A 26094-nucleotide genomic window follows, 5' to 3' on the forward strand; every position below is an offset into this window, starting at 1 on the left:
CATTAAAAAGAAAACAAAAAAAGGACAATATACTGCAATAAAGTAACTTTGGTGGACTGAACGAGGATGTTCTCCACTCTCTGCCTCCCTTCCCTCTAGGAGATGGTTAGAACACTTTGTAAGATGAACAATACGCTCAGTGTAGCTTTCAGGAACATGCCGTAAATATATTTCTGCGAGTGCAGCTTTATATAAGGGTCTGCATCTAGTAAGGGATTCTCCCTCGGGAAGCATTTCGCTGTTACATGAACCTATCCACCAGTCTCTTGCACCTTTTTTTGTTTCCCTGTGGCAAGCACACATCCAGAGAAACTCGGGGTTCTAAACACAGGGAGAAGGGAGACATTTCCCAGGGCAGCCTTTGTAACATTCTTGGCAGCGCAGCCCAGAATACAGTAGAGCCTCGCGAATTAATACAAGGCGCTACCTATTTACTCTGCCGTTGCAAAAGGGTCTCTGAATTCAACGCCCTGAATACAGTAGAGCCTCACGAATTAATACAAGGCGCTACCTATTTACTCTGCCGTTGCAAAAGGGTCTCTGAATTCAACGCCCTGAATACAGTAGAGCCTCACGAATTAATACAAGGCGCTACCTATTTACTCTGCCGTTGCAAAAGGGTCTCTGAATTCAACGCAGAGGCTCAGAGGGAACATTTGTGGCTGGCAACAACAACTGTAACTCTGCTGGATAAGATAAGGGTAACTGGATCTCATGCACCAGGAAGTAAATTGATCGCTGAAGAAGCAGCAAAGCACCAACCCTCTCGGGCCCATCAGTCCTGAACATTTAGCTGGGGGCATTATCAGGCGTTGCCCCTTACAAAAGCATCCGATATTGGTCACTGCTGGAGGCAGATTACTGAACCGCATGAAGCAATTATCTCATCCCCTGAATGTCCACTCCGATGTTCGATGTTCGTTAGCCTCCGAAATTCAAGCCTGCCAGTGGAGTGAGTTGTTTCCCTCCTGAAAGTCTGTACCGTACAGGGCAGTCTGCCCCACAGCGCTCTAGAAAACAGACCAACGCAATGAGAGCGCCTTGCCTTTCAAAAGGGCCTCGGTGCTGCGGATGCAATCACAAAAAGCCATTCCTAGCAAATGGCAACGTAACCCAGGAAAGAGCATGCAATTGCGCTTTCTTTATAATTCCCAGAGAATAGGCATGCTCGAATTGTTATTGTTGTTGTTGTTCCGGCAGAGAATAAATTCAATTAGCACAACATAAGAACTAAGGACAACTGGAATACAGTGGTACCTTGGGTTACATACGCTTCAGGTTACAGACTCCGCGAACCCAGAAATAGTACCTCAGGTTAAGAACTTTGCTTCAGGATGAGAACAGAAATCCTGCTCCAGCGGCACAGTAGCAGCAGGAGGCCCCATTAGCTAAAGTGGTGCTTCAGGTTAAGAACAGTTTCAGGTTAAGAACGGACCTCCGGAAGAAATTAAGTTCTTAACCTGAGGTACCACTGTACATAAAGACCCTTGCACATGATGGCTATATATTGACTCCAGTTAACAGAGGCAGCATGCCCTTCCTACATTCTTATGAAATGTTGGACTTTCACCAAATTGTAGAGTTGGAAGAGACCCCGAGGGCCAGTGTGGTGTAGTGGTTAAGAGTGGCAGACTCGTAATCTGGTGAACCGGGTTCGCTTCCCCGCTCCTCCACATGCAGCTGCTGGCTGACCTTGGGCCAGTCACACTTCTCTGAAGTCTCTCAGCCCCACTCACCTCACAGAGTGTTTGTTGTGGGGGAGGAAGGGAAAGGAGAATGTTAGCTGCTTTGAGACTCCTTTGGGTAGTGATAAAGTGGGATATCAAATCCAAACTCCTCTTCTTCTTCATCTCTGGTCCAACCCCCTGCAATTGCAGGAATATGCAGCTGTTCCCATACCAGGATCAAACCCGCAGCCTTGGCATCATCAGCACCACGCTCTAAACAACTGAGCTATGTTCAGTGGGCACATGTTTGAACCTTCTGATCGCCGTCAAAATTTATTCGAACTGATTAGGTGCCCAGTTTTGCCAGTAGCAGGTGGAACCTAGATATACTTGCTTTTCCTTATCTTGGGATCCTATTAAGATTACAGGACAGAGGGGAACCCAACAAAATGTGTGTGGAAGGGGGAAGGTGTTAATATAATATATCTCTAGGCCACATATACTCCCATCGCACTGTTTCCTGCTCTCTCAAAGCTAATTTTATTTCAAAATACAGCATTGGAGCTCTGGGGCATGCTTTAGATTGTAGCTGACTGAGAATTTGGTTCACGGAAGAATAGGAAGGACATTTTTTTCAGATCCCACAAGGAGAAAAATGTGCTCGGACCTACACACGTGATGTACAAAAGGTGGATAACCAACTTCCTGAGTAAATTTGCAACCCTGATAAGGTTGCAAATAGTCCTGCAAAACCCATCTTCTACAAGCACCCAACACTGAACTAATTCAGCACGAAAAGATATATATAATATAGTATTTTCCCTCCATAGCGTCATTTTCAATCTAACATATACTGGGAACCACTGGGACAGATGCCTCTCTAAGTGGACAGATGCCTCTCTAAGCTAAACTTAGCTGTCCAGTGAAGGGATGCAACCATTTTTAATTTGAGGGGTGACTCTTGTTCAGTGCACTGGCCTGATCTGTTTGCACAGCCAAAACACAACCTAGCCTTAGGTCTATGTACGTCCACCTACAGAGGTCTACAGGCGTTCTCGTACAAAATGCAATTATCCAAGCTGCTCCTGAAAGACAGCCAAGCACATATTGCTCTCCCCTTACCTTTTTCTTCACAGCCAGGGGCTGATCTGTGGCCAAAATCACCAGCAGTTTTTGCAAAGCGCCTCCCTCAATTGCAGCGACTTGTATTTTGGGGTTGCTGGGAAGAGAAATGGAACTCATTAGGCTCAGAGATACTTCGGTGTCCTGTAACTTTTGCTGCAATCCGACTTCTACAAAAGACAATTGCAGGGCACGTTACTCTGAGAAAGATACTGCAAGGTTTTAAACGAAGCCCTTGAGTCCTATTGCTATCAGTCGAAAGCGTCCATGTTTATTTTGCCTCGCAAGGCGCCATCTGCTGACTGAAAATGCAAGCAGCTCTAGTTCATTTCTCACACGGAGTATATACCGTATTTTTTGCTCTATAAGACTCACTTTTTCCCTCCTAAAAAGTAAGGGGAAATATGTGTGCGTCTTATGGAGCGAATGCAGGCTGCGCAGCTATCCCAGAAGCCAGAACGGCAAGAGGGATTGCTGCTTTCACTGCGCAGCGATCCCTCTTGTTGTTCTGGCTTCTGAGATTCAGAATATTTTTTTTCTTGTTTTCCTCCTCCAAAAACTAGGTGTGTCTTATGGTCCAGCGAAAAATACGGTATTTACCTGTGTGAAATACACACGTCTGCAGAAATAAACAGGAACCCCCCCCCCAACGAAAACAACGACGTTACTTGCCAGCTGTTGCATGCTCAATAGCGAAGGGATCGTCTTGCCTTAATAGGATTTCATCAGACAATTTGATTTTTTTAGCATCACAGTGCAAGAAAGACGTTCTTGCGTTTCCCTCCTGGTCAGAATGGCTAAAGACCAAAAGGTACCTCTGGTTCACACCTCCATAGTCACAAGGGAGGATGTGTAACATCTGCAAGAGGCTGGAGGAGGAGGACGACAATCTTGAAGCTTCTTCCCCCCCTTTGGACCCATTTTCCCATCCAAATCGTTGCACGGGATAAAGGGCGTGTCCATTTGGAAACTCCCAAGTCCGGAGCATATGAGCTCGCAATGCCGCCACATGGAACTTCTGAGACATCTTGGGAATACAAAACCACGTCCCTCGTTCACACGGGAACACTCAAAGTGGAGCATCAAGACTTTATGAGGTTATTTCATTCGAAATAATAGGTAAAGTAAAAAAAAACAGGGAAAAGGACCCCTGGACGGTGAAGTCCAGTCAAAGGCGACTATGGGGTTGCGGCGCTCATCTCGCTTTCAGGCCGAGGGAGCCGGCGTTTGTCCACAGACAGCTTTCCGGGTCATGTGCCCAGCAGGACTAAACCGCTTCTGGCACAACTGGACACCGTGACGGAAACCAGAGCGCATGGAAACACTGTTTATGTTCCTGCCACAGCAGTACCTCTTTATCTACTTGCACTGGTGTGCTTTCGAACTGCTAGGCTGGCAGGAGCTGGGACAGAGCAACAGGAGCTCACCCCGCCACGGGGATTCAAACCGCCGACCTTCTGATCGGCAAGCGCAAAAGGCTCCGTGGTTTAGACCACAGTGCCACCCATTTCCATATTATTTCATTTGAAATAATAACTGCGGGTAGGAAATAGGTAATGAACTGAAATAAGCCAAAAATAAAGGAACAATGAATTGTGACGAAGGGGAAATGCAACAGATAGAAAGTATGCTATATAATGCAGCAGGAAAGGGCGGGAATGGAAACTCCTAGGGAAGGAGGGCGGAAAGTCAGCTTATAAAAATTCTTTTAAATTTGTATTGAATTTGAAGTTGAATTGTTAAAAAAAATCTTTGAAACACAATCAAAATTAATTGGGGGGAAAGGAGACTTTGCTTGTTGTTGTTTAGTCGTTTAGTCGTGTCCGACTCTTCGTGACCCCATGGACCAGAGCACGCCAGGCACTTCTGTCTTCCACTGTCTCCCGCAGTTTGGTCAAACTCATGTTTATAGCTTCGAGAACACTGTCCAACCATCTCGTCCTCTGTCGTCCCCTTCTCCTTGTGCCCTCCATCTTTCCCAACATCAGGGTCTTTTCCAGGGAGTCTTCTCTTCTCATGAGGTGGCCAAAGTATTGGAGCCTCAGATTCAGGATCTGTCCTTCCAGTGAGCACTCAGGGCTGATTTCCTTAAGAATGGATGCGTTTGATCTGCTTGCAGTCCATGGGACTCTCAAGAGTCTCCTCCAGCACCGTAATTCCAAAGCATCAATTCTTCGCCGATCAGCCTTCTTTATGGTCCAGCTCTCACTTCCATACATCACTACTGGGAAAACCATGGCTTTAACTATACGGACCTTTGTTGGCAAAGTGATGTCCCTGCTTTTTAAGATGCTGTCTAGGTTTGCCATCGCCTTTCTCCCAAGGAGCAGGCGTCTTTTAATTTCGTGACTGCTGTCACCATCTGCAGTGATCATGGAGCCCAAGAAGGTAAAATCTCTCACTGCCTCCATTTCTTCCCCTTCTATTTGCCAGGAGGTGGTGGGACCAGTGGCCATGATCTTCGTTTTTTTGATGTTGAGCTTCAGACCATATTTTGCGCTCTCCTCTTTCACCCTCATTAAAAGGTTCTTTAATTCCTCCTCACTTTCTGCCATCAAGGTTGTGTCATCTGCATATCTGAGGTTGTTGATATTTCTTCCGGCAATCTTAATTCGGGCTTGGGATTCATCCAGTCCAGCCTTTCACATGATGAATTCTGCATATAAGTTAAATAAGCAGGGAGACAATATACAGCCTTGCCGTACTCCTTTCCCAATTTTGAACGAATCAGTTGTTCCATATCCAGTTCTAACTGTAGCTTCTTGTCCCACATAGAGATTTCTCAGGAGACAGATGAGGTGATCAGGCACTCCCATTTCTTTAAGAACTTGCCATAGTTTGCTGTGGTCGACACAGTCAAAGGCTTTTGCATAGTCAATGAAGCAAAAGTAGATGTCTTTCTGGAACTCTCTAGCTTTCTCCATAATCCAGCGCATGTTTGCAATTTGGTCTCTGGTTCCTCTGCCTCTTCTAAATCCAGCTTGCACTTCTGGGAGTTCTCGGTCCACACACTGCTTGAGCCTTCCTTGTAGAATTTTAAGCATAACCTTAAAAGTTGTGCGGTAGTTAGAGCATTCTTTGGCAAGGAACCGGCAAGCCACTCCAGTATCCCTGCCAAGAAAACTCCATGGACAAAGACAAGAGACTTTGCTAGGTTATTTTAAATGTCAAAATAAGAGGTGCCACACTCAATATCCAATTTGCTCTTGCTGGAAGTCAGATCATGCAAGAACCCAGTTTGTTTGTTGCATTTATGCCCACTTTCTCCTCCATCTAGGTGGTGTACCACATGGTTTCCCCTCTCCTCATTTAATCCCCACGACAACCCTGTGAGGTAGGTCAGGCACTGAGAGTCAGTGACTGGTCCAAGGTCACGCAGGGACCTTCATGGAGGGATCTGAACCTTCATCACCAAAGTCCCAGGTTGACACTCTAACCACTATGCCACGCTGCCTCAAAAAGCTTCTGCTCTGAGCCATGGCCTTGGCTGCTTGGGGGTTCGGGTTTCGGCAAACAGGGTGAGGTGATGCCAGGCTCCATGGAGAGCTTAAGGCTGGAGACTCTAAGGCAGGCATGGCCAAACTTGGCCCTCCAGCTGTTTTGGGACTACAACTCCCACCATCCCTAGCTAACAGGACCAGTGGACAGGGATGGTGGGAGCTGTAGTCCCAAAACATCTGGAGGGCCGAGTTTGCCTATGCCTGCTCTAAGGGCAGAACAGAAATGTTGTTTCAGAGGCATTTGGGACCAAGCCTTAAACAAGACCTTGCAAATCTGGTCAAACCCACACGTTTAAGGCACTCTCCTATCACTTCAAGAATCGCGGCTTCCTTCCAGAGAATCTTGGGAACTGTAGTTTGTTATGGGCGCTGAGAGCTGTTAGGAGATCCTTAACAAACTACATTTCCCAGGGTTCTTTGGAAGGAAGCCATGATTCTTTCCATCACAACCATTTAAACATCTTTTTTTAAAAAAAAATATAAATACAGTCACAGCAAATAAAAAGAAAATAGCAGAAAGCCCATGACAACATTTCACATTGCCTTAAAACATTGGCAGTCCATATAGGGTTTCTCCACAGACAGGTTTGTGAGGCTGGTGGAAGAGATTTAGGTTCTTTCCCCCTTACATATGAAAAAAAAGGGAGACCAGGCATAATTTTTGAAGTAATACGAGAGCGGTTTAAATGTGTGGTGTGGAAGTGACCTCTTTTTTCAGCACATAGCTCCGTCTTCCTTGAGAGGAGGCTCAGACTGTTTTAGCAGTCAACACCTCTAACAAAATGGCGGGGAGGAAGACAGTGGTTCCTTGGGTCAGATAGTTACTGGCGCATTGGCTGGTAGTGTGCAGGTGTCCTTCAGCAAGGCCATCTGGGGCTGGTTCCGAGCGAAATCCCCTCAGAGAGATTCCCAGTCTCATCCCTCGAAGACGGGGAGCCCAACCTCAGGGCCATGACAAAAAGGGAGGAGGGAGGAGGAGAATTTAGGCAGCAAAATGCAGGGTGGGCATGAATGGATGAAGGCAAGTCAACCGAAGAACCGGACAAGATTGCAGTTAGACTGAGAAACGACCAGGCCCTAGACCAGTGTCTTTCCTGAGGTCTCAGTAAGAAAGAAGGGAAGTATTTTTGTAATGTTGGAAATGGAAAAGTGATATCATGTGACAGAAAGAGAAGGATCAAGGAGGGGAGAGAAGCTTTCTGTTCATGATAGGCAACGTTCTCAATTGATAAGGAGAATGGAGAGTCCTCGTTCCTTTTAATCAGGGGTAGGCAAAACGAAGATCATGGCCACTGGTCCCATCACCTCCTGGCAAATAGAAGGGGAAGAAATGGAGGCAGTGAAAGATTTTACTTTCTTGGGCTCCATGATCACTGCAGATGGTGACAGTAGTCACGAAATTAAAAGACGCCTGCTTCTTGGGAGAAAAGCAATGACAAACCTAGACAGCATCTTAAAAAGCAGGGACATCACTTTGCCAACAAAGGTCCGTATAGTAAAAGCCATGGTTTTCCCAGTAGTGATGTATGGAAGTGAGAGCTGGACCATAAAGAAGGCTGGTCACCGAAGAATTGATGCTTTTGAATTATGGTGCTGGAGGAGACTCTTGAGAGTCCCATGGACTGCAAGAAGATCAAACCTATCCATTCTTAAGGAAATCAGCCCTAGATGCTTACTGGATGGACAGATCCTGAAGCTGAGGCTCCAATACTTTGGCCATCTCATGAGAAGAGAAGAGAAGAGAAGACTCCCTGGAAAAGACCCTGATGCTGGGAAAGATGGAGGGCACAAGGAGAAGGGGACGACAGAGGACGAGATGGTTGGACAGTGTTCTCGAAGCTACCAGCATGAGTTTGACCAAGCTGCGGGAGGCAGGGGAAGACAGGAGTGCCTGGCGTGCTCTGGTCCATGGGGTCATGAAGAGTCGGACACAACTAAACAACCATAACAGGCAACCTAAGGCCTGTGGACCAGATGCAGCCCAATCGCCTTCTCAATCTGGCACACGGACGGTCTGGGAATCAGCATGTTTTTAGATGAGTAGAATGTGTCCTTTTATTTAAAATGCATCTCTGGGTTATTTGTGGGGCCTGCTTGCTGTTTTTACATGAGTAAAATGTGTGCTTTTATTTCAAATGCATCTCTGGGTTATTTGTGGGGCATAGGAATTTGTTCATTATTATTTTTTTCAAAATATAGTCCGGCCCCCCACAAGGTCTGAAGGACGGCAGACCAGCCGATGGCTGAAAAAGGTTGCTGACTCCTGCTTTTAGTAGTGTTTCTTGTAGGCTTTATGTAAACTTCCATTGCCAGCAAAGGCATAAGGACCTCGCTGAATATGAAATAACGGTTATGCACCTTTGGGCTTGCAGTGAACTGCAATGAACATTTCCAGTTCTTATCAAGGCGAAAGGCTTTGGCAGAAAGAGGCATCTGAAAAAATGGCAGTGGGGAGAAAACAAGCCCTTTAATGTAAGCAAGAAGTGCCAGCTACCGTATGAGCTTAATACTGCGACGCAAGAAACATTTCAGGACCGTAAGCGGCAGGTGGATGTTGGAAAACCACTGTATAATCAAGCAATGCAATTGGAAGTGAAATATGACTAACATAACTTGAACCAGTGGAAATGAGATGTAGGCCGTAAGGGGCATATGAGGCACTTGGGCTGAGGCTTTAAGTGTCACAGCAACTTGTTCATAAAACACTCCGCCACAGATTGCTGCTTCAGCGAAGGAATCTCTCCCCCTACCCCAGAGTTTTATTTTTACAGATTATTCCATTAATCTGCTCACTTAAATGTCACATCTGTTCCTTAATATTTTTAATTCAAGCTCATTTTCCACCTCTCCTTGGCTCTTCTGTTTCGATTAACTTGACGATTTATTTGAACACTTATTATCCAGAGCTGCATAATCTTATTCTCGGATCAGTCTTTCAGCTCAGAGAGAATAGGTGCTTCCTCTACAAAAGTCAAGGTGCACCCAGTCATATGCCGTTTCCCTCGAGGACTGAGAGAAGAAAAAATGGGCTGAATTCTCTGGAGATCAGTTGGCACTGCAATTCTTCCCTATCACACGACTTTCAGACTTCGCCTTTATACCACAGAGCTAAATGCATCTTAAAAAGTAAAGACATCACCTTGCCAACAAAGGTCTGTATAGTAAAAGCTATGGTTTTCCCAGTAGTGATGTATGGAAGTGAAAGCTGGACCATAAAGAAGGCTGATCGCCGAAGAATTGATGCTTTTGAATTCTGGTGCTGGAGGAGACTCTTGAGAGTCCCATGGACTGCAAGAAGATCAAACCTATCCATTCTTAAGGAAATCAGCCCTGAGTGCTCACTGGAAGGACAGATCCTGAAGCTGAGGCTCCAATACTTTGGCCACCTCATGAAAAGAGAAGACTCTCTGGAAAAGACCCTGATGTTGGGAAAGATGGAGGGCACAAGGAGAAGGGGACGACAGAGGACGAGATGGTTGGACAGTGTTCTCGAAGCTACCAGCATGAGTTTGACCAAACTGCGGGAGGCAGTGGAAGATAGAAGTGCCTGGCGTGCTCTGGTCCGGGGGGTCACGAAGAGTCGGACACGACTAAACGACTAAACAACAACAACAAAAATGCAGTCTCAGACCTGTTTTGCTTCATCAAAACAGCAGCAGTGTGAGCCTTCAGATCATGCAAAACTACCCATCTCTAGAAGATCCAGGTCTCTTCCAAAGCAGTTCCTGTTCTGAATGCAGCATTAATGGACAAACGATACACGATGAGTGATAGTCAATGTTAGTCATGAACAGAGTAGATCCATTGAAATCAACAGGCTGAAGTTACTTGTGCAATGGATTTCAATGGGTCTACTCAGAGCATGACTAGCAGCTATCACTCCCATGTTATGTGCTTGATTTGCCTATTGGGAAAGTGCCTTTCACAACCCTCAGACTCAACTGGATCCACTGGGAGCCATTTGAAACAGAAGTAGCATGGTTTTCAATAAGCATGTTACCATTTGTCACATAGCAGGGAATTTCCTTCTTAATCGGGCCAACTGGACACGGGTGGCGCTGTGGGTTAAACCACAGAGCCTAGGACTTGACGATCAGAAGGTCGGCAGTTCGAATCCCCATGACGGGGTGAGCTCCCGTTGCTCGGTCCCTGCTCTTGCTAACCTAGCAGTTCGAAAGCACCTCAAAGTGCAAGTAGATAAAAAGGTACTGCTCCGGCGGGAAGGTAAACGGCGTTTACGTGCGCTGCTCTGTTTCACCATAAGCGGCTTAGTCATGCTGGCCACATGACCCGGAAGCTGTACGCCGGCTCCCTCGGCCAGTAAAGCAAGATGAGCGCCACAACCCCAAAGTCAGCCATGAGTGGACCTAATGGTCAGGGGTCCCTTTAATGTCCTCCTGACCTGGACCGTAATGTGTGGCAGAGAAACAAAAGACCCTACCCTGTGATTTCACAACAGGCCCATGTGTTAGGATTAGACTGACAGATACTGCTATTTAACTGTCAAATTGGAATAGGTTTAGGAGAGATGAAATCATATCCAAAAAAGTGCTGAATTTGCTTCCCTCCCTGTAACCTCTTGCCAGTGATATTATACATATGGTCTTTTATACGTGCAGTGGCGTAGCGTGGGTTGTCTGCACCCGGGGCAAGGCAAGTAATTTGCGCCCCCTAACCCTACCCCTAACCCTAACCCCGAGATGCACCCCCACGCTACGCCACTGTATACGTGAAACACTTGATACATATAATGCACTCAGCTGCAAGAATATTTAAGTCTCCTTCGCGCAATCAGACAAAACACGCCCCAGCTCAGTTCTACCCTTCACACAATGTACTTGCAGCCCTGACTCAACAACGCTCATTTTTAATGATGTTTTGTACAGTGGTGCCCTGCAAGACGAACGCCTCGCAAGCTGGAAAACCCGCTAGACAAGAGGGTTTTCAGTTTTGGAGGCGCTTCGCTAAACAAATTTCTCTATGGGGTTGCTTCGCAAGACGAAAAAATCTTGCGAGTTCCCGCGGGGTTTTTTTTGCTTCCCCCCCTTTCCTAAGCCGCTAAGCCGCTTATTAGCTGTTCCACTGATAAGCCGCTTAACAGCTGATCGCTAAAAGCCGCTAAACCGCTAATAGCGCTAATCCGCTAAGCTGTCAATGGGCTTGCTTCGCAAGACGAAAAAACCGCTATACGAAGAGCCTCATGGAACGGATTAATTTCGTCTTGCGAGGCACCACTGTATTGTGTTTTTAACATGTTATCCTACTAGCACTCAGAAACAGGATTTCCTGGCCCCAGTATAGTGTCTGGGAATCAGGCCCCTGCTTCCCCACATCCAAAATCAATCTATTGACAATATCTGCTGCTTATGTACTTATATATTCACTTAACTCTAGTCTATTTCACAGGGTTTCTGCAAATATAAAAGGGGGAGATCACGTATATAACTTTGCGCTCCTAGGTGGAAAATATACAAATATACGTCCCACAGTATAGATATATATACACACACAACACTCTGCCAACCTCGAGAAACAAAAAATAATCCTTGTGTAAAAGCACAGTCAAATAGGAATTTTAAATATAGGATTTGCTGCTTTGGGAGGGCACCCTTCTAAGTCCCAGTTGTGGGTGGTCAACGTTCCTTCCTCTGACTGCTAAGCAACCGTGATTAAGCATCCTTAGCAATGGTGCTGCCTGCTGCCCTTAAAGCTGCCTCTGTGTTTTGTTTTCTAACTTTCTTTAGGAGTGTCTGATTGACTTGTTTTTTAAAGAAAGCTAAGTGTCTGTGGTCCCTGCTAGCTTGGGTACATGTGCACCCCCCTTAACCCACCCCCCCAATCGGCAGCCCTGCTAGCACTTAACTATTGGAGGTATGCGAGGGGGGCAGGGAATTATGATTGCTGGTGTTGCTATTTGTATTTGATCGATTTAAGCCGATTTTTCTTAAGAGCTGGTCCAGCACAGGAGAGGTTTCCCTACTCCTGCTCTGTTGTCTATTAAAAAGTTGGAAACCTGCACAGAATACTGCAAGTGGCACTACGGTCCCCATCATTCCTCACTACTGGTCTTGCCAACAAGGGATGATGAGAGTTGTAGTCCAAAGCCACTTCCGCCCTTTGGAGGAGGTGGAGTTGTGGGCTTCACAGCCCCACCATGTGTGCGGGGGCTGGAACCCAGCCCTGCACGATTGGGGGGATTCCTGGCCGCGTCACCTCCTGGCCAGCCAATCAGCTGGCTCTGGGGGTGTGGCCTGCCTTATTTAAAGCGGGACGTGGCCGGGGATCTCCCTCTTTGCCGCCTGCCAGCTTTTCCCACCCTCCCACCTTATAAGGTTTCCATTCCTTGACCTTGCTATGGACCTTGGTTGGTTGCCGTTGAAGGGGCCTGGTAGGAATTTTTCCACTTGGCAAATTGGAACCAGCCACTTGGTTTTTGCCTACCTCGTAGCAAATCGTCACAACTTTCTGGGTATTGGCGGTTAGGCATTGGTATAGTTCTGCAGATGGAAGAGGGGAGGAAGCGCCATCACCTGCCCCACATATTGAAGGGTAGTCCGTTAAAAGGATTTTGGGGAGGGGTGTGGCCCTGTCTGAAGCCTAGGGAGGTGTAGCCTAAGGCACGCCCCCTATCGGTGACCCCGGGGGAGTTCCTAGTTGATGTGCATCGGCAGGACTCCCCCTACTGGTGGTTAACCCTTCCCGGACTTCAAGCGGATGGGCTGAAGTCGAATATACAGTGGTACCTCGGGTTAAGTACTTAATTCGTTCCGGAGGTCCGTTCTTAACCTGAAACTGTTCTTAACCTGAAGCACCACTTTAGCTAATAGGGCCTCCCGCTTCCGCCACGCTGCCGGAGCACAATTTCTGTTCTCATCCTGAAGCAAAGTTCTTAACCCGAGGTATTATTTCAGGGTTAGCGGAGTCTGTAACCTGAAGCGTCTGTAACCTGAAATGTATGTAACCCGAGGTACCACTTTAATAGGTTAGGACCAATGCCTAAGCCAATACCGCTCATCACCTGTAACCAATAAAGTTGTGGCCTTATTTAGCCCATTAACCTTAATAATTGTGTCGTGGCATTATTTCCACTGGGGGGGGGGACTCGCCACACAAACTAGAGCTGGAGACTCTAGATTGGGAAACACTGGATTAAAGGAACTCAACACCCCAGCCTCCCCGGCTTCAGCATCAAACCTGAACAATGCCCACTTTTAGGGTCCCCTTCTACCGCTGCAGCAAACCCGCCACCCTAACTCAACAATGGCGAGCCTGCGGTCTACTCTGCCATTCACCTCAGGTCTTCCCATCTCAACACGCATTTTGAGTGATTATACCTCCTCCTTCCCAGAAACCCTCCAGCCTTCAGACGCCGCCTGCATTTATTTCTACCCGAGTTTTACAAATGGGCTTTAGAAATGAAATACTGCCGACATTTTCTGGCCTCGGAATCGTTTTGTGAATGGGATAATAATGAGCGTGTTTGATTGAATGTAGAGGGGCGGAGGAGGGTTATGGCTCTTATGAGTATAGCAGGACGGCCAGCTGAGCACAGCATGGGTTTGATCCTTCTCCCTTCCCAACGCTTCGTCCCGCCACCAGCAAGGTGTGATGCGGCTTGTTTGTAAAGTAGTTCCTTTTGTTCCCCACCAAGCATGGCTCTCTCCTGGTACGGAGGCCTGCCCCCGGCAACTGTTGCCATGGTTTTTACACTTCAGTGCATCGGTGAGGGGAGGCTGTGCCATGCAGCAGCTGTTATTTACGTGGCAGCGGCTATGAAAAATGGTCAAGGAAGCCAGGAGCCCCCACCGTTTTTCGCGTTGGATCCTGATCCGCGCCAAATTAAAAGTTGTGCGCAGGGGAGTCGACGTTTCCTAAGAGGGAAGGGAAGCCTTTGCCCGAAGGGAATGCATATTAGAAGCAATGCTTTTCAGGGAAAACCCACTTTTTGGACAATCCATTTCCTCCCCCCCCCCCATACAGTACCATATTTTTCGCGCTATAAGACGCACCAGACCACAAGACGCACCTAGTTTTTGGAGGAGGAAAACAAGAAAAAAAATATTCTGAATCTCAGAAGCCAGAACAGCAAGAGGGATCGCTGCACAGTGAAAGCAGCAATCCCTCTTGCTGTTCTGGCTTCTGGGATAGCTGCGCAGCCTGCATTCGCTCCATAGGACGCACACACATTTCCCCTTACTTTTTAGGAGGGGGAAAGTGAGTCTTATAGAGCAAAAAATATGGTATATACAGTGCTATTTTTCTAGCAAAAGAGGTGCCGGAACTCACCATGAACGCCTCCCTTGTTCTCTTAGAATAGGGACGCGGGTGGCGCTGTGGTCTAAACCAGTGTTTCCCAACCTCGGGCCTCCAGCTGTTTTTGAACTACAACTCCCATCATCCCTGACTAGCAAGACCAGTGGCAAGGGATGATGGGAATTGTAGTCCAAAAACAGCTGGAGGCCCAAGGTTGGGAAACACTGGTCTAAACCACCGAGACTCTTGGGCTTGCCACTCAGAAGGTCGGCAGTTCGAATCCCCATGACGGGGATTTTTACCTTTCTCTTAGAATGGCAATGGCGCCCACTTGAGAGGTGCCAGAACTAAGTGAGGAGGCGGCCAAAGTTCACAAGAGACCCATTAAAACATGACTCCATGCCAGCCTCAAATGGGAGCAGGTAAGAAGAGAAGAGAAACCAGGCCAGGCCAAGCTAACACCCCAGAGGACAGGATCACACTTCAAAACGACCTTGACAGATTAGAGAACTGGGCCAAAACAAACAAGATGAATTTTAACAGGGAGAAATGTAAAGTATTGCACTTGGGCAAAAAAAAAATGAGAGGCACAAATACATGATGGGTGACACCTGGCTTGAGAGCAGTACATGTGAAAAGGATCTAGGAGTCTTGGTTGACCACAAACTTGACATGAGCCAACAGTGTGACGCGGCAGCTAAAAAAGCCAATGCAATTCTGGGCTGCATCAATAGGACTATAGCATCTAGATCAAGGGAAGTAATAGTGCCACTGTATTCTGCTCTGGTCAGACCTCACCTGGAGTACTGTGTCCAGTTCTGGGCACCACAGTTCAAGAAGGACACTGACAAACTGGAACGTGTCCAGAGGAGGGCAACCAAAATGGTCAAAGGCCTGGAAACGATGCCTTATGAGGAATGGCTAAGGGAGCTGGGCATGTTTAGCCTGGAGAAGAGGAGGTTAAGGGGTGATATGATAGCCATGTTCAAATATATAAAAGGATGTCACATGGAGGAGGGAGAAAGGTTGTTTTCTGCTGCTCCAGAGAAGCGGACACGGAGCAATGGTTCCAAACTACAAGAAAGAAGATTCCACCTAAACATTAGGAAGAACTTCCTAACAGTAAGAGCTGTTTGACAGTGGAATTTGCTGCCAAGGAGTGTGGTGGAGTCTCCTTCTTTGGAGGTCTTTAAGCAGAGGCTTGACAACCATATGTCAGGAGTGCTCTGATGGTGTTTCCTGCTTGGCAGGGGGTTGGACTCGATGGCCCTTGTGGTCTCTTCCAACTCTATGATTCTATGACTTTCTAAGCTAAGTGCCTTAGCAGCACTGAAGCATTTTCCCCAGGACGCAAGCATGGGCAGTGTGCAGTGCTTTTTTTTTTCTTTAAAAAATGTTTAGGGATACTCTCATTTTGACTCAAGAAAATCACCATTTTATAGTTCAAATTGGGGAAAATAAATACAGTAAACTGACAAAAGTATGAAGAACATGCATTACTCATATTGAAATGCTGCCCCTCAATGAGACAAAACTTTCGTCAGTAAAACACCACACATCCACATTCCACACTGCTTCACACATTAAACACCCGCTTCCATCTGAGATTCAGGAAGCACCAGGATAGGAAATGAAGCTGCCATTGGGGATAGCAACGAAACTAACGATTCACCATGCTAGAGAAGAAACTAATTTTTTTTATAAAAAAAACAACAACCCCAGTTTCTTCTCCCGTTAGATTCACAAAATGTTTAGGGGTATGCGTACCCCTGCGTACCCCCAGAAAAAAGCACTGGCAGTATGTATGGAGGTCCTGGGCTGTCCAGATGACAAGACCCCCCTCTCGGGGTCACTGATGTGGTCCAAAGGAAAGCAGACCAAGACGTTTGGAGTGGACCAAGTCTGGAGTGGAGTCCCAGACTTGTGAAGGGTTTACTCTTTAGCCTTTTCTTCTCCTGAAGATATCGCTGAAGGCAACGGAGGTTTAGGGTCAGAGTTTTTCTTCTCCTAGATGTGACTCACTGCAGCTGGTGGCTAGAGCTGGGAAGGGATATAAGGTCAGCATTTCCCTTTGGCTCTTTGCCACAGCAACACGCTTCCTGCCTTGATGTGTTTGGCTTCGTGACTCTTTGCTTCTCGACCCTTGGACCCTTGACTTCATGACTCCTTGCTTCTTGGCCCTTGGACCCTTGACTTCGTGACTTCTTGCTTCTTGACCCTCAGACCCTTGACTTTGTGACTCCCTGTTTTTCGACCCTCGGACCCTTGACTTCGTGACTCCCTGCTTCTCGACCCTCAGACCCTTGACTTTGTGACTCCTTGCTTCTTGACCCTCAGACCCTTGACTTTGTGACTCCTTGCTTCTCGAGCCTCAGACCCTTGACTTTGTGACTCCTTGCTTCTCGGCCCTTGGACCCTTGACTTCGTGACTCCTTGTTTCTTGGCCCTCGGACCCTTGACTTTGTGACTCCTTGCTTCTCGATCCTTGGACCCTTGACTTCATGACTCCTTGTTTCTTGGCCCTTGGACCCTTGACTTTGTGACTCCTTGCTTCTCGACCCTCGGACCCTTGACTTCGTGACTCCTTGTTTCTTGGCCCTCGGACCCTTGACTTTGTGACTCCTTGCTTCTCGACCCTCGGACCCTTGACTTCGTGACTCCTTGTTTCTTGGCCCTCGGACCCTTGACTTCGTGACTCCTTGTTTCTTGGCCCTCGGACCCTTGACTTTGTGACTCCTTGCTTCTCGACCCTCGGACCCTTGACTTCGTGACTCCTTGTTTCTTGGCCCTCGGACCCTTGACTTCATGACTCCTTGTTTCTTGGCCCTCGGACCCTTGACTTGGTGACTCCTTGCTTCTCGACCCTCGGACCCTTGACTTCGTGACTCCTTGTTTCTTGGCCCTCGGACCCTTGACTTCGTGACTCCTTGTTTCTTGGCCCTCGGACCCTTGACTTTGTGACTCCTTGCTTCTCGACCCTTGGACCCTTGACTTCGTGACTCCTTGCTTCTTGACCCTCAGACCCTTGACTTCGTGACTCCTTGTTTCTCGGCCCTCGGACCCTTAACTTCGTGACTCCTTGCTTCTCGACCCTTGGACCCTTGACTTCGTGACTCCTTGCTTCTCGACCCTCGGACCCTTGACTTCGTGACTCCTTGTTTCTTGGCCCTCGGACCCTTGACTTTGTGACTCCTTGCTTCTCGACCCTTGGACCCTTGACTTCGTGACTCCTTGCTTCTTGACCCTCAGACCCTTGACTTCGTGACTCCTTGTTTCTTGGCCCTCGGGCCCTTAACTTCGTGACTCCTTGTTTCTTGGCCCTCGGACCCTTGACTTTGTGACTCCTTGCTTCTCGACCCTTGGACCCTTGACTTTGTGACTCCTTGCTTCTTGACCCTCAGACCCTTGACTTCGTGACTCCTTGTTTCTTGGCCCTCGGACCCTTAACTTCGTGACTCCTTGCTTCTTGACCCCTGGACCCTTGACTTCGTGACTCCTTGTTTCTTGGCCCTCGGACCCTTAACTTCGTGACTCCTTGCTTCTCGACCCTCAGACCCTTGACTTTGTGGCTCCTTGCTTCTTGGCCCTTGGACCCTTGACTTTGTGACTCCTTGCTTCTTGACCCTCGGACCCTTGACTTTGTGACTCCTTGCTTCTCGACCCTTGGACCCTTGACTTCGTGACTCCTTGTTTCTTGGCCCTCGGACCCTTGACTTTGTGACTCCTTGCTTCTCGACCCTTGGACCCTTGACTTTGTGACTCCTTGCTTCTCGACCCTTGGACCCTTGACTTCGTGACTCCTTGTTTCTTGGCCCTCGGACCCTTGACTTTGTGACTCCTTGCTTCTCGACCCTTGGACCCTTGACTTCGTGACTCCTTGCTTCTCGACCCTTGGACCCTTGACTTCGTGACTCCTTGTTTCTTGGCCCTCGGACCCTTGACTTTGTGACTCCTTGCTTCTCGACCCTTGGACCCTTGACTTCGTGACTCCTTGCTTCTCGACCCTTGGACCCTTGACTTCGTGACTCCTTGTTTCTTGGCCCTCGGACCCTTAACTTCGTGACTCCTTGCTTCTCGACCCTTGGACCCTTGACTTCGTGACTCCTTGTTTCTTGGCCCTCAGACCCTTAACTTCGTGACTCCTTGCTTCTCGACCCTTGGACCCTTGACTTCGTGACTCCTTGTTTCTTGGCCCTCGGACCCTTAACTTCGTGACTCCTTGCTTCTCGACCCTTGGACCCTTGACTTTGTGACTCCCTGTTTTTCGACCCTCGGACCCTTGACTTTGTGACTCCCTGTTTTTCGACCCTCAGACCCTTGACTTTGTGGCTCCTTGCTTCTCGACCCTTGGACCCTTGACTTCATGACTCCTTGTTTCTTGGCCCTCGGACCCTTGACTTTGTGACTCCTTGCTTCTTGGCCCTTGGACCCTTGACTTTGTGACTCCTTGCTTCTTGACCCTCAGACCCTTGACTTTGTGACTCCCTGTTTTTCGACCCTCGGACCCTTGACTTTGTGACTCCCTGTTTTTCGACCCTCAGACCCTTGACTTTGTGGCTCCTTGCTTCTTGGCCCTTGGACCCTTGACTTTGTGACTCCTTGCTTCTTGACCCTCGGACCCTTGACTTTGTGACTCCTTGCTTCTTGACCCTCGGACCACTGGCTTCTGGACTCTTGTTTCTGCTCCCACACTGCCATCTTGCCCCTGGTCCCAACATCCTCAGCCAGGACTTTGATTGCCCATAGACCGGACCGTGACAGGCTCCCTTTCCTGCTTGACAAGCCCCACCTGCCCCACACTTCCCTTTATTTACAGCTATGTACAAAGAAATGCAGATCCCAGATGTGTTAAAGGATCTCTCCGCCCCACAGAAGGCAGGCCGCATACACTGAGCTGTTTTAACCCTGTAGGCTCAGGTTCTCCTCACAACAGCATGTGCAGAAACCGCCTTCTTGACTAGTGGTCTCTTCCGCTGAATCCTCCAGAGCCCGTCTTCGCATGCAGGGGAAGCCCCTAACTCATTGAGAGTTTGAGACCTGTCAGCTATCCTCACCTGGTTTAGCCAGCCAGTCAAAGCCGTTTCCCGGGTCGTGGCCACTGCTGCACACTGACAGCTTCAAGGACCCACAAGTGAAAGCAGAGGGCAGGTGAGGACCAAAGGTGGACAAACGGCAACGTGTTCCCCATCGGAAGTACAGCCTCCAATGCCCCATACACCATAATAAATTGGTTAAACCTTTAAGGTGCCACAAAGCTCCTTGCTGCTTTTGCTTCGGAAAACAGCTACTCCTCTAGAAATTGTAAGCACTTGTTAAGCGGCTAAATGAATTGGAATACTCTATGGATAGCTAAAGAAAACAACCAGTACATTTCTTTAAATTTTAAGGTGCATAAAAAGCTTCACTCCCACATAGATGAGTCACAGCGAGGCTCTTATTCTCCTGCAAATTCATGGCAGAGCCATGAAGATGAAGAAAACAACTCCTTGCTATAGATCCCAAATAGGTAAAGGTAAATGAACCCCTGACCATTAGGTCCAGTCGTGGCTGACTCTGGGGTTGCGGCGCTCATCTCGCTTTACTGGCCGAGGGAGCCGGCGTACAGCTTCCAGGTCATGTGGCCAGCATGACTAAGCCGCTTCTGGTGAACCAGAGCAGCACACGGAAATGCCGTTTACCTTCCCACCGTAGCGGTACCTATTTATCTACTTGCACTTGACGTGCTTTCGAACTGCTAGGTTGGCAGGAGCAGGGACTGAGCAACGGGAGCTCACCCCGTCGCGGGGATTCGAACCGCCAACCCTCTCATCGGCAAGTCCTAGCCTCTGTGGTTTAACCCACAGCGTCACCCGCATCCCTTTATATCCCGAATAAAAAGGGGATTCAACATTCGGATAGTCTGCAGGCTTTAAACCATAGATCTAATTCCTGTGATGGAAACAGTTGAGGCTGTACCTGGAAACCAACGAGACAATGCTTTGACAAGACACAAGACAAGTGTGGCGAGCGATGGGGCATCACTCAGGAGCAGAGCATGCAGAAGGGACCATTTAAAATCTTTTCTTCAGTTAAAAACATTGCAGGCAACAGAGCCAGCAAAGGCCTGTTGGTCCAAGGCATGGGTAGGCAAACTAAGGCCCGGGGACCGGATCTAGCCCAATGGCCTTCTAAATCCGGCCCGCGGATTTAACGTGTTTTTACATGAGTAGAATGTGTCCTTTTATTTAAAATGAATCTCTGGGTTATTTGTGGGGCCTGCCCGGTGTTTTTACATGGGCAGAATGTGTGATTTTATTTAAAATGCATCTCTGGGTTATTTGTCGGGCCTGCCTGGTGTTTTTACATGAGCAGAATGTGTGATTTTATTTAAAATGCATCTGTGGGTTATTTGTGGGACATAGGAATTCGTTCATTTTTATTTTTTTTAGTCTGGCCTCCCACAAGGTCTGAGGGACAGTGAACTGGCCCCCTCCTGAAAAAGTTTGCTGACCCCTGGACTCCAAGGTATTGGGAGAGACCCCGTCCACCACAGAAAACACAATGCTGGTCTAGATGGACCAATTAAAGTTCATCGGCAAGTTTGCTTTCAAGGCAAGATGCCACCGGAAGTGCCACAAAAGAGAGATACTGGTTTCAAGCACAGCCAAGTTATTTTCTTTGTTCTGCTGCTGTTGTCACCTCTGCTGCCTGCCATTCAGCTGATCACTCTAGGGGTGGCTTTTCCCACCGCAGCCAACATGCTGCGTGTTGAACAACAAAGCCACATGACACATCCCAAACTTCCTCCTCGAAGAACGGCATAATAACCAGCTTTTATTCGCTTGTTTAGGGCACCGGTTGTCTGCGTTTTTCTTTCATGATAACCACACACTAAGCACAACATGGTTTTAATAATACACACAGCCTCTAGAAATCTGGATTCAGGCATTCAAAGAAAAAATCATGCAGTGATAGAGAACCTTCACTAGTTTTTTTTTAAAAAAAACACAACCACGTCAATATTATTTGGACTTATTTGGCTTCTACAGAGGCTTATTACTGTTGCTACAATTCAAACACGTTATGAGGCGGGCAAAGGAAAAATGGACAAATATCAATGCTGTGGGGAAAACAGTGCTTGAACCACACAGCAAGAACCAGGACCGGCCCAACCTTGAGGCAAGGTGAGGCAATTGCCCCAGGCGGCAAAATCCACAGGGGCAGCAGATCCCAATGTCAGTCTTTCTCCTCTCCCCTCCACCCTTGTTCCTGCTGTAGATCTTCCCTAGCAGACAGGGGGACAACATTTTGGGGTTAACACCAGGTTCCAAAATGTATTGAGCCAACCCTGGCCAGAACCATGAATTCACATGAACTGAATAATGGAGCAGAAAACAGTTTCATGGATTCAGTCCTCTACACTGAAGAGCCCGCAATGTGGCTTACATTTGCCATTATTTTGGGTACATGACATGAATTTCAGCCATTTTCTAGGCAGTTCACAAAGGCTGCAACCCTATACATGCAATTACCTGGTAATAAGTCCCACCGAACTCAGAAGAACTTATTTCCAAGTAGATTTATGCATAAGAGTACGCTGTAAATCAATAAGGCTTGCGTTTCTTTCCACTGCCCAGTACTTAATTTCTCTATTGATTTTTCTAAAAAAAAAAAAAAAGCATTTCTGGCAGGTGTGAAGGTTGTTTGGTTGCCAAAAGAATTTCAGCAGCATGGAAAATTTTCCTTATACCATAAAAAGCGCTAATGAAGTCCCAGGCCGAAAGCAGAGGATTCTGGAACAAAAAGCTTCAAATGAAATTTAAGAATAATATGGACAATAAGTGTCTTAATATTGCCTTTGACGGCATTACCTTGCAACAGAATGCAGGCTAGCCTCTCAGGCACGTAATGCCACAGGAAGTCACACAAGTACTGATGATATTTAGTAAGTGGGAGCTTATCGGTGGCTAATAAATAACAGATCCTAAAGGGCTCAGGTAGAAGGTCAACAATACTCACAACCACTTTGACCCATGGCTTACGTGCCACTACAGTGTGGAGCAACAGCAATCTATTCCCACCAACTGGTATCAGTGGGCATGTTTGTTATTCATTCATTCATTCATCTAAACACATTTATTTAAAAGCTACAATACAGCTTTGTCCACTGCCATAATACCACAGAGCGGTCACGCCAATCTTCTATCCCTCATCACTGTCATGTTGGCTTGCCAAATACCCTCGATAGGAACCCAGCTACTGATCTGGTTTACTAGACATTTTCAATTCATATAACCCCTCCACACTGCAATGAGGATGGCATTAATATAACCCATTCTGTGCTCAGAGATGGAAATGAGAAACGGTTCCTACCAAGGAGGACTGGCAGACAAAACAGATGGACTATGCAGAAAAGGCAGAACTTACTGGAAGAAAGGGATGCGGGTGGTGCTGTGGGTTAAACCACAGCGCCTAGGACTTGGTGATCAGAAGGTTGGCGGTTTGAATCCCCGCAACGGGGTGAGCTCCCATTGCTCAGTCCCTGCTCCTGCCAACCTAGCAGTTCGAAAGCACGTCAAAGTGCAAGTAGATAAATAGGTAGCGCTCCGGCGGGAAGGGAAATGGTGTTTCCGTGCGCTGCTCTGGTTCACCAGAAGCAGCTTAGTCATGCTGGCCACATGACCCGGAAGCTGTATGCCGGCTCCCTCGGCCAATAAAGCGAGATGAGCACCGCAACCCCAGAGTCAGCCATGACTGGACCTAATGGCCAGGGGTCCCTTTACCTTTACCTTTACCGGAAGAATGAGAAACCAAGAAGAGAAAGAAGAAGAAAAACATTAAATAAAGAATGGGGAAAATTTATAGACTATTTGAAAAACTATTGCAAACAACTTAATTCATCAGCAGGATTAATATGAATAGAGCAGTGATATGTGTGTGTGTGTGTGAATTCTGTTTACTGATTACTACTTAGACTTCCTCTCTTTGTGTGTGTATGTGTGTGTAGTCTAAAGAGTAATCAATAAACAGAATTAATTGGGATATGCCGTAGTAAAGGTGAATGTATAAAACCACTGAGGGGGAGGAGGGAAGTCGAATCAATTTGATGTATTTTAGTATATGTGTATTTGTGTGATTATTGTAAAACGAAAAATAAAATCATTCAAACACACACACACTGTTCTTCTTCAATAAAAGAGGGGGGGAAAGAGACCAAACTGGAACACGTTCTACTATCCATGCTACATCACCATAAACTAAAGGAGTCCTATGGCAATTTAAAATCTTAGTGGACTTGAGACATTCTAAAGCTGAAGTGGTTCAGTACTTCGCTTTGAGAAGGATAAACCCGAAAGGTGCATATATGACCTGCAACAGGACTTTGCCCTCTCTGGAAATCTTATTCAAGCAACGCTTCTCTGCGTTGGTACAGCATACGTTATCATTCGGCGTTAGGTTTCTGAAGGACCTTGAATCCTTTCAGCCAGACATTTATTTTTATTTTCATTTTTAAAATGAATCACCATCTGATTACCATAGTCTCTGCTCCAGCATCTTGTTTCTATGCTGTGAAAAATAGCTGGCTTCCTGGAAACCCCCCACCTGAACAACTGAATGAGGTCACTCCTTTCTGCTTAGTCACACTGAAGCCACTGGGCACCTGTTTGGTCAATTTTAAGACCAGTAAGTAGCCTTGCGCAGTTGCCCAGTAACCACAGGGCATCTTTAATCGTTTCTGAAATTACTAATTCTGAAATCAAGGAGCACCAAGCAGTTGACCACACAGCACGGTGGCCGAATCTGTGCCCACCCTGTCTAATGAGGGAGACTATTACTGCCCATTTCTTAAGGTTAATCTGGTCTGCCGCATTCTTTCTTAACTGCATCGAGCAGTTGGTCCCTTACCTTTCCCGCCCCAACCTGGCCACAGTGATCCATCTGACGGTCACCTCTAGGCTTGACTACTGTAATTCGCTCTACGCGGGGCTGCCCTTGAAGCTATCCCAGAAACTCCAGCGGGTGCAGAATGCTGCAGCGAGGCTCCTCACAGGGTCTCTGCCATGGGAGCATATTCACCCAGTGCTTTACCAGTTGCACTGGCTCCCAGTGGAGTATCGGGTCAGATTTAAGGTGCTGGTTTTGACCTTTAAAGCCCTTCACGGCCTAGGACCCTCGTACCTACGAGACCGCCTCTCCCAGTATGCCCCATGGAGGACCTTAAGGTCCATAAATAGCAACACCCTAGAGGTCCCGGGCCCTAAGGAAATTAGATTAGCCTCAACCAGAGGCAGGGCCTTTTCAACACTGGCTCCAGCCTGGTGGAACGCTCTGTCTCATGAGACCAGGGCCCTGCAGGATCTGATTTCTTTCCGCAGGGCCTGTTAGACAGAGTTGTTCCACCTGGCCTTTGGCTTGGAGTCAATTTGATTCCCTCCCCCTCTTTCTTTTTCCTTTTTCCTCCTGTGATGAGGCTGCATTTTAATGTTTTAATGTTGTATTTTAATCTTGTTTTTAAGTTGTATTCATTCAACTTGTTTTTATTATTGCTTGTTAGCCGCCCTGAGCCCAGCCTTGGCTGGGGAGGGCGGGGTATAAATAAAATTTATTATTATTATTATTGTATCCACACAGATACTCACCTGGACAGTGCAGCTCCCAGGACGAAGGACGCATATTCCTTCACCAACGGCTCTGTGCTGTTCAGCCCATTAATCAAAAGCTGGAGGCCCCCAATGGAAAGCAAATCTTTTGCATTGTCCACCTATAAAATATGTTGTTCCACATTCAAGCAACGATTTGTGCATTTACACGTAAGGGTGGGTGTTGATTTTTCTATTCAGAATTTACACACGAAGTACAACAATCACGATCAAAACCTGATCCATCCACTTAAAAAAGATTAAAGGCAAAGCAAAAGCCTCTTGCCTTGAATCGTATGATGCCGTCTCGCTACAGGAACATCACATTCGAATTCTGAAGATACAATAATACAAGATACAAAGGGATCCAGAGTGTTGCTTTGCAGAATAGCTCCTTTCATTTACTGAAAGGATCAATACCCAGCAATATCTACCACCAAGGAAAGGGTGGGAGGTGATTTTTGCCCATTCCCCTGCAACCCCCCACACTTCTAAAGGGTCTCTCAACTAGAAGCTGTGGGGGGAGCAGGGAGGAACAAAAAAAACCCCACCTCTACACTACCATTCCTCCAGCAGAAGTTTCCTGCGAGCAGAGTTTCACTCAAAGGAACTCTGTACCCAATCCTGTCACAATCATCAAATACAGAAGGAATCACTGAAAACCAAAACATGATTAGCTTACTGAAAGCTTCCCCAGACAATACTCTTAACTGAAAGGAACGACGCTATCAAACAAAGATGAAAATTTATTTCTCTAGGAGACCATAGTTGAGAGCCTGAGGAGTTCTGTGTCTCTTACCAATACAAAATGTTTTATATTTTAATTTAACAGGCAGGGTTAGAGAGTCAGAAATAATCGGGCACTGGCAATAAGCATTTGTATTATTGACTAGAAACTCATCAACCAGAAGAAATGAGGTGGAAAGAGGACTT

General features: G+C 47.1%; 1 protein-coding gene across 2 annotated transcripts in view; it reads right to left on the minus strand.

Moving 5' to 3' along the window:
* Nucleotides 1-26094, minus strand: part of SIL1 (SIL1 nucleotide exchange factor) — a 73083-nt gene that overhangs the window by 18625 nt on the left and 28364 nt on the right. For both annotated transcript variants that reach the window (XM_079969955.1, XM_079969956.1), the window contains 2 exons: nt 25162-25283; nt 2790-2886 (listed from right to left, as the gene is read on the minus strand). In XM_079969955.1, the coding sequence (XP_079826081.1) occupies nt 2790-2886; nt 25162-25283 (219 nt within the window). The remainder of the gene's footprint in view (nt 1-2789; nt 2887-25161; nt 25284-26094) is intronic.

Source organism: Podarcis cretensis (genome assembly GCF_951804945.1).
Source record: "Podarcis cretensis genome assembly, chromosome: 3".
In the NCBI taxonomy this organism is placed as follows: Eukaryota; Metazoa; Chordata; class Lepidosauria; order Squamata; family Lacertidae; genus Podarcis; species Podarcis cretensis.